The sequence below is a fragment of the Capricornis sumatraensis genome, chromosome 9 (assembly GCF_032405125.1).
Source record: "Capricornis sumatraensis isolate serow.1 chromosome 9, serow.2, whole genome shotgun sequence".
Lineage (NCBI taxonomy): Eukaryota > Metazoa > Chordata > Mammalia > Artiodactyla > Bovidae > Capricornis > Capricornis sumatraensis.
In genome coordinates, this window is record NC_091077.1 from 22547508 (window position 1) to 22556904 (window position 9397).

Genomic DNA, 9397 nt, shown 5'->3' on the forward strand with positions numbered 1-9397 from the left:
TGCAGCTTGCAGGAAAGTCCAGGGAGTGAGGGGGCTTGCCCAGAGCCACACAGCTGGTTAACAGCAGTGTCAGATGTGAGCGTAGGCCTTCTGACAGCCTTGTTCTTTCCTGATGGGAGGTAGAATTTGTGTCTACTGGGCTTAGAGAGACGGTCATCGAATTGCAAAAGGAGCACAGTTCTTCCTGCTGAGAGCATTAGCTGCTCACCCCTTCCAGAAACCTCCTGGCACATGCGTGGCTCTATGGAAGAGGCTCTCTCTGCCCTGACTCAGCATCAGCTCTTCAGGCACATGGTCTGTTTCTTAGCAGTGTGAACTCTAGAGCTCCCACCGGGCCCTGGGCTCTTCCGGGGGTGACAGGCACCAGGGACTCAGCAGGCTGACCAGAGAGAGGGCAGATTTTTTAAAAAGCTGAGTAGTCCCTTAGCCTGCTCTCGGGCGCTCCTTAGGCCTTGCCGGCACTTACCTACCAGATGAGAGGTGGTGATTGGCTTGCTGCCAGGGAGTGTCAGCCACAGCTGGGGGTTCAAATGGTGGGGGCACCTGTTGGTATGGTTACTAGTTGTACTTTGCTCAAAACTCACTGATTCTTTTATCTCCATTTTGAAATGTGATTTTGCCTTGTAATTTTACCTATATGGTTTGATTCAGGAACTGAAGAAAGCCATTTTGGAAGATATGTTGAGGTTAGGAAAAGAAAGTGGACTCCACTCTTTTGAACAGGTAACTGTTCCCTTTTCCATACTTGTTACGGCCCTTTATGTAGGGATGAAAATTAAAACAGCTGACGGTGACCCTAACCTAGATTCCCTATCCTCCACACTGTGGCCTGCTGACAGGCTGTGTACCAGCAGACCTCCGAAAGCCTGTTCCAAGCTGACTTTGCAACAACCTGCAGTCTCACTAAAAGACGTTGTATGCTAAGTGAGACTGCGCTCATTGTCCTCATGGTAACAAATGTCCATAAAGCTGAAATATTTCCCTAGCTGTCACTGATAGAACATGTCTACATGGTGTGTCTCTGAGCTGTGTGCAATACTCAAGAGCAGCAGAGCCCTGTCTCATTTTTATTTTTACGGGGACTGTCTTGGCTGCAGCCAGGGATCTTCCTTGCTGGGACATGGCAAAGATTGCACTTCTGGGGCCAGGGATCTGTCAGCCCAGTGTGCTTTTTACAAAGAGGAGGAAACAAAGAGTGTGCTGGAGGTGGACACAGCAAACCTCTTAAGACTTTTTGACTTTGCAAGGTTGGGCCTCTTTTCTGTAACTGAATTCCATGAGCATACTTGGTCCTTCTTACACATACCATTTATAATCCTCTGTAGTCAAAAATTCAAAAACACAATTCTTTAAACAGAAAAATATTAATATGGATTTTGAAAAATTCCCCAGTATGCATTTAATATAATTATTTTTCATAAAATGTTTCTCCAACAGAGTCTGTAAGGTTTATGAGAATTTTTTTAATTTTATATGTTCATTTTGATGTTAACCTAAAACCATTTTTAAACCAGTTTTAAATATATTGCTAAAATTCTTACAGCAATTATTTGGCAATTAGAAAGCAGTTCCACAGATTAAGACTTTAATTTCTCAAGTAAACACAGTTTCAGAGTTTGAGAGAAATGTTTTTCTTTTGAAATAGATCTTTACATTAATCTAGGTTGAGAAACACTGCTTTGCCTGCATCTGTCAGCATGTTTTTGGGCAGATAAGACCTGGATAAATAGATCCTTATTTTTAAAAATTATAAAATCTAAGGCATTCAGGGAAGCCACATATATCTTTCTGAATGCAAAGTCAGTTCTGGCATGATAATTCTTTAAATTTTTAAATTTGCTAGAACTGACTTCATTGCTTCTCCATTAAGGGAAGCTGTGTGACTACAGACATGAGCCTGTATGTAGAGCAGGGGCCACAGCATGGTTGGAGACCTGGTGTGTCTAGGCCTCTCTGTTACCTGAATGGCTGGCGGTAAGGGCGCTGGGGGGGGGATGCGCTGGGATCCTACAGATATCCTTGTGATTCCCAAGGCTTGCACGCCCCCTGCTGGATGTGGGCTGTGTGACCTGCCTCAGGGTACATGGAGAATTGTAACCGATTCTCTTTCCTGGAAGAGACTACCACTCTTAAGATTATCTTTAAATTACCTTTTGGTTAAATTTCCATTGTTAACCATTGCTCAAATTAGAGCATATTCTTGACTTTGCATATGCCTTAAGCAGAGTTTCTGCTCTATTAATCTGTCCTTGCCATGGTAACCTCACATACAGAGAAGTCACGTGGCATCCCAAAGGCCTGAGTTTCATTGCCAGGGCTGTTTGTTACCTCTTCATTTTCTCTGTTCTCATTCTCCTCTTTGTTGGTCTGTGGCATCCTCCCCACCGCAGTGTGGGGAGTCAGTGTGTACCCTCCCCTGACCACAGGCAAGCAAAAACCAGGCTTCATGCCTGAGAAGGGTATGCTCCTAGTTGTATTCTAAAGCTTGACATAAATTATTCCAGTTAAGCCCTAATCTATTGTCAGCTAGTCCTTTTCCCTTTCCTCATAAAAGAATGATCAATTAAGGCTTTTGCTAATTTTTTAACAGCACCCTCCCTTACTGCCCCCACCCCAAATACATACCCAAATCCGAGGCTTAAATCATTCAACAGAAACATTAGGAGTTGAGACTTACTAGGGAGGATTGATCTGAATTAAGCTTTGAATTAGATGAAAATTTAATGTAATTTAATTTTCAGAAACAATTCTTAGAACTAGGCCAACTATCATTAATTTATGGAGATCTTTGGGAGATATTTCTTAATGAGTAGATAGGAAGCATTTAAAATAACTGTATCAATAATTAAAACATACAGGTTCTTGGAAAGTATTTGAGCATACTTAACCATGATTTAACCATTTTCTTGACATTTATATAGCTTATTAGTTTTTATAGGCATATAAATATAAAGTGAACTTTGAAACTTAATAGATTTTTCAAATCCTGACTGCAGAGCCCTTGCTAAATATCTTTTACTGTATTTTCTGTCATTGAAATGAATACTTACCTAATCAGTTTGCCTTTAAATCAGAAGTTAATTGAGCATTTCCCTAATTAATTATTTAAAAATTTCTCCTGTCCTAAATTATTTATTTTGTATTTATTATCTACACGCAATATTGTGTGTTAAAGTGTTTCACTGAGTAATTCCATTGAATGGTTTTTCAGGATTATGAAAATTTCTATGCTTTAGTGAGTTGGCATAAATTGACACTTGTGAAACATTATATTCCAATATGAAATTTAAATGTTACAGTGTCTTTAAATTTAAAAAAATATGAAATCACTGATAACCGTATAGTTTCAGAAAGGGAGCTAACATCAAGTATCTCCTTCCTTCTTTCCACAACAAAAACTGTTTATTGCAAACTGGAAAACACATTTTATATTGTGTTAGGCATAATGGGAGAATAACGATTTCTCCCTTTTTTCCCCACCACAATTCAACAATTTGGTTTTATTAGAAAATATGTAATTATTTATAAAAAATGAAAATCAGTAAGTTTTGAGAAATTTTTTTTTTTCTGGGGAAAAAAAAAAGCCTAGGTTGGCGACCCACAGTTAAGGTCAGTGTTAGCTAAAGAACTATTTTGACTCATTTTTTCCCAATTACTGGTTAGATTAGTTACTGGAGCAGTTTGTACAGGCATCTTCATGGCAGGATTTAAATAGACCCAGGGCTGTATGTCACAGTGGAGCAGGGACTGGCAGCAGTGCCACTTTGACCTGCTTGTTAAGTGGCTGAAAGGCGCGCTGAGTGCCATGTTGCTTGGCTTCCTGTGAGACTGTATTTGTTTCCTCTCCTCAGGAGGAAACTGTGTTGCAGAGAGCCACACTAAACTGCAGATGCCCCAGTCAGCGCTTTAGGCTTGCTGCAGATAGCTGGTTTGATAGATACTCAGAATCCACCAGCTGATGCAGTTCTTTCTTCCTAAGATCATAATGTTTCTTTTACGTTCTACTTACCATCTAATAGCATTGGTAGCTCTCCCTGTGAGAGTCACCTTCCCCATACTGTTCTGTCTGAAGCTTCTGCTTATCACTGCTGGATTTTCAGCGGTGTTCACCCAGGTCCCTGTAGTGAATGTAGACTCTTGTCTCAGTCACACATGTCCTCCACATGCTGTTAGGAAGGCGCGTAAGCTGAAACCCAGGCTGCAGGGACACTGTAGACATTTATATTTTGGCATTGGCATCTCCTTTTAAAATTATATTGTCATTTTCATTTACAGAAGAAGGTGGGCACATTGTTTACACTTGTCAGAAGTCTGCCTGCAGTACCGTTTCTATCAGAAGGAGCTAAGGATGTTAGCTCTGTCACTTTCTCAGGTTTTCATTTCATGACAGTAAACATGAGTTGCTAAGTTAAATCACTGTATCCTGGATTAAGTTTTATTTGGATTTTGTTCATATTTTCTTCATGCTAACTCGTCTTGTTACCAAATGGTGATTTCCAAACTTAAGTAGCAGAACTTAGCTAACATGTACCAGACATAAGAGCAGAGCTGCTCTAGTAGACCCAGGGCTTGAGGCAGAGCCTGTCTTCTACCCCCACTTTCAACCCAACCCCCTCACTTGCCCCTCCCCCACCCCACCTTCATGCACCTCTGCTTTTCCCCCACCCCATGCCCCCCTGCCTGTCAGCACCCCACCTTCATGCCCACGCCCGCCTCCACATACCCATCAGCAGTGGCCACTGCAGAACCCCTGGTTCTCAGTGTACTGTGGTCCAAAAACATCTCCCTTGGGACCAGTTTCCAGTGACTTTTGGATCCCCTAGGATGGTTTATGTTTGATAAAAGCAAATTAGGAAAAAAGTATGTTCCAGAGGGTACAAAAACTGGCAGCCCTATTCCTTACCAACTTCAGCAACCAACTTACTTGCTTCTTTGAATATCAAGATCACTGAGGGAGTTTTCAAACAAAACACTTATTACAAGGACCTTTACAAATTTTGAAACATTAGATAATGCCTCTTTTGGGGGCAGGTACCTCAGATTTCCACCTGTTTATATTGGATATCCAGGTAGAAATCCTTCAGATTTGTGAAGTAAAGTGGAAGCGGCTACATGTAATGCCAGCTTTAGTTTCAGTGTAGCCCTGTCCTCCCCTTCTCACCACACATGGTTCCCTTAAAATGCTATTCTTTCTATAGCAAAAGTGAATCCTTCATTTGAACAAATTTCTGAGAGGCAAAGAAGAGTCTCATTTGTTAATGTTGTGGTCATTTAAAAATCATCACATTTTAAAATTACAAGCATGCATTTAAAAAATGCCAGAATTTGTTAGAATTTTTCTTGAAAGCTTTTCAAGAAGTAGAAAGTGTAGCTGTTTTAGGGGTCTTCTTTGAATATTGAGTCTTTGATCTGAAAAATCAGTGAATGAAATGGAGAATTTTCTGGGCAAAGAATTCTTTGTCATATCACAGTATCCACCTGCCACAACACTAGACAATTGGCATCAGAGATTTTGAAAACAATCCTTGACATGTTGAATTTTTTGTGACTATTTGCATGCATTGATTTTTTTCCCCAAGTTTTTTTGATTGTTAAAGATGCATACCGTAAAGTTTACCATCTTAACCATTTTTAAATGTGTAGTTCAGTGGCATTAGTACATTCATAACGTACAACCGTTATCACCATCCATCTCTGTAACTCTTTTCATCTTGTAGAATGAAACTCTGTACCCATTGAACAGTAATGCTTAATTCCTTCCTTACTCCCAGTCTCTGGAAACCACCATTTTACTTTCTGTCTCTGTGACTCTGACTACTCTAGGTATCTTACCTTTTCGTGACTGGCTTATTTCGCTTAGCATAATGCCCTCCAAGTTCATCCCATGTTGTAGCATGTGTCAGAATTTCCTTCCTTTATGAAATAAAATTTCACCATATATCTCTGTCATCCTTTGCTTATCCATTCATCTGTCAGTGGACATTTGGGTTGCTTTTCCATTTTAGCTGTTGTGAATAATGCTGCTGTGAACACGGATGTACAAATACCTTTTTGAGATCCTGCTTTCAATTCTTTTGGATACACACACGCACTCCCCGAAGTGGAACTGCTGGGTCGTGTGGTAATTCCGTTTTTAATTTTCGGAAGGAACTGCCATACTGTTTTCCATAGTGGCTGCACTATTTTGTATTCCTACCAACAGTGCACAAGGATTCCATTTCTCTTATTTCCTCACCAACGCTTGTTATTTTCTCTTTTTTGGATAATAGCCATCCTAATGGGTGTGAGAGTATTTTGTTTTGTTTTGTTTTTAAATAAGTCATTTCCTGATTGTATCCATGGAGTTTAAGTAACAGTTCTCCCATGGCAGTAGCGTGTGCCACAGAGACCTTGCACTCTTGTTCTCCTGGCTTCTGTAACCCACACCCCCATTACTGGAGCCGTAGAGCAGCCTCTCCCATCCCCTTGCTATCTTCATCTGGCCAAAGCCTACTTATCCTTCAGAGTTTAACTCAAGCATCCCTTTCCAGTGAATCCTGACCCAGGTGGGGTTAGGTGCTATGTCAGAAATGCATTCAGCTCTAAAAGAAAACCCTCAGTATGTTACATACATAGGGTGTGTTTTTGTGGTTTTCTCACATAAGAATTCCAAAGATAAGATGTCCAAGGCAGGTACAGGTCTTTAAAGCCCTAGGCACTCCGTCTCTCTTCCCACTCTCCATTCTGGGTATGTTGGCATATCACCTTATGGTCACAAGGTGGCTGCTACAGCTTTGGACATTGTCCATATTCAAGGAAGGAAAAAGGGGGAGTGGGTAGAAATAGGTATATCTGAAACTTTGATGAAGAAGGCAAAAACTTTCCCTTCTCAGTAGCCAAAAATGGATCTGATGATTACCCGCTTAGTCTCAAGGGAGGCTTGGAAATAGGGAATAGGATTGTCATAGTTTACATATAGACCATTTTGGCCCCAAACAAAATCTGGTTTTATTAGCATGGAAGATGGGGAATGATACTAGCAAAGCAATGGACCACTGCTTGTCCCTATAGTAGTAATATTCGCATGGCAGCATCTCTCATTAGATTGTAAGCCCATGTGGGCAGAGACTGTGTCTTGTTCTTTGTATCCTTGGTGCCTTATACCATACCTGACACATAGTAGTTGCTCAATAAATGATCAGTTCAGTGAAACAGCAAGTGAAAGTATAAGTGTATTTAGCACATTTAATTTTTTAAGTCTTTATATAGTGATTCCTTTGCTCTTTAATAATATGGATCTGTTATCTTAACAAAATAACTGAAGATAGACCCAGTTGTCAGTCAGGATACAATTTTTTGGAGAGACTGTCATTCCAGGATTTAGCTCAAGCCCAGATGATAAAAGTTCTCGTTGAATTGACAGTGACCCTTTCAGCTGGAATCCCACATGAGAGGAGCCTGCCCAGGCCTTCCCAGAATAGTTGATCTATCTCTCTGGCCCCCAGCATTGCAAACAGACTTTGTAATGAGGAGGCTTGGGATCTACCTCATGGAAATAAGCACCATGAACACTAAACCTGGTCTCTCCATTCCTCCTTCCAATAATGCTATAAAATTTTCTGGCAGAACTTTCTTCTTTTTTTTTTTAACATTTACTCATCATGTCCCACCTAGATTTTATATTCCTCCTGTGAATGGCATCTTTTCCATGCAGCCCTCCAAGCTGGAAGCCTGGGAGTCCTCAAAACTGCCTCTTCCTTATTTCATCTCATTTCTCTCTGAATCTCTTTTAGAACTGCTTACCTGACTCTGTCTCTGCCACCACTCTAAGCGTAGGCCCTTATCTGCTCTCCTATGGACTGGTCAGATCCTTCTGATTGGTTTCCCTGCATCTAGTCTTAACATTCTTAAAAACCATGTTCACGTTTCTCTTGGAAAGAACTTTATAAAATGTGTATTCAGCTGTGTTACTGCCCTGTATAAAAATCTTCAGTGTCTTCCTACTATCTTCCTCTAAAACTGCCCTGTCTACCAATTCAGCTTCATCTGTCACCTCCTTGGCCTCCTATTTCACGAAACTACAAAAGAAACCACTTGGATTTCCTTTTTCATACTGTGCCATTTCTCACTCCTGTAGCTGTGTTCATGGGGTTGCCTCGCCTGGAATGCCCTTCACCCACCTCTCCTTAGCTGGTTAACTCCCGCTTGTTCTTTAACACTCCCCGAATTTGGGAAGGCTTCCCTGAGTTAGCCCCCCTTCCTCCTGTGTGTTCCGTTCTCTCTAATAATTGCTCAATGTGTCTGCTCTGCTGAATGCCAGTGTGCACTCCCCAAGGGCAGGGGCACTCGTGATTCCTCTTTGTGCCCTCGGTGCCTGGCACAGAGTGAGGAACTCATTCATTTCTGTTGACTGGCTAAATGGAGGAGTAAGAAGGGGATGAGGTGGCTTTCAGATAAATCAAATAAGCTGACATGGCGTTACAGTAACTCTGACTTTTTAAATAGGCCTGTTTTTATATCAGTGTTTCTATTCCCACATGCCTGTCTACTTCTACCATGTATGCTGTGAATGCTGTTGTACTCCTGATAAAGATGTATTCTGCATTTGGTTTTTAGGTTAAAGCCATTCACATCCATTCTGATATGTTCTCAGTTCAAAATGGCTTGCTGACACCAACCCTAAAGGCTAAGAGACCTGAGCTGAGAGAGTACTTCAAAAAACAAATAGAAGAGCTTTACTCAACCTCCATGTGAAGTTCAAGGAAAGTTCTTCCCGGTATAATGGACGATGTAGCAATATTATAGTTGTTCTTGAAAGTAACAAGTCAGAATGATGCAGCCGAAAATGAGAAGCACGTGACCTTATGCCTGAGCCTTTTCCTGTCTCTAGAGGTCTTTAACAATATTTTCTCTCTCATCACTGAGTACACTTTATTTTTATTACAATGATATTGTAGCAAGCTGCTAAAAATATCACAAGTGGCATTGTAAAAAAATCGACTTTTCTTAAGAACTGTGTACCACTAAAAGTAATATATTCTCAATGTTCACAGAACTTCTATTAAATATAAAGGAAAAACATAACTGATACATTGTACTTAATTATTTTTGAAATAGTAAACAGGTATGGCAAATATTGAGGCAAGGTGGACTGCCTTATTCAATAACTGATGGACAAAATCACAATTAAATCAGACTTAAATGAAAACTAATACAGAATCTTGCTGAAACAGACAAGATACATAACTTCTACATAACTTCATAGCTACATAACTTCTACATAACTTCATAGCTACATAACTTCTACATAACTTCATAGCTACATAACTTCAGATTCTTTAAACATAATAATCCTTATTGGTGTGAAAACATTTTCTGTCCAATTTTTACTTTTGTTTATGATGAATGCAAATTCAAA

At 40.3% G+C, this 9397-nt stretch overlaps 1 protein-coding gene across 6 annotated transcripts in view; it reads left to right on the top strand.

Annotated features, from left to right (window-relative positions):
• Positions 1–9138, top strand: part of ACSL6 (acyl-CoA synthetase long chain family member 6) — a 44248-nt gene extending 35110 nt beyond the window's left edge. For all 6 annotated transcript variants that reach the window (XM_068980577.1, XM_068980576.1, XM_068980579.1 and 3 more), the window contains 2 exons: positions 652–723; positions 8596–9138. In XM_068980577.1, coding sequence (XP_068836678.1) covers positions 652–723; positions 8596–8733 — 210 coding nt within the window. In that variant the 3' untranslated portion in view covers positions 8734–9138. The remainder of the gene's footprint in view (positions 1–651; positions 724–8595) is intronic.
• The last annotated feature ends 259 nt before the right edge of the window (positions 9139–9397 follow it).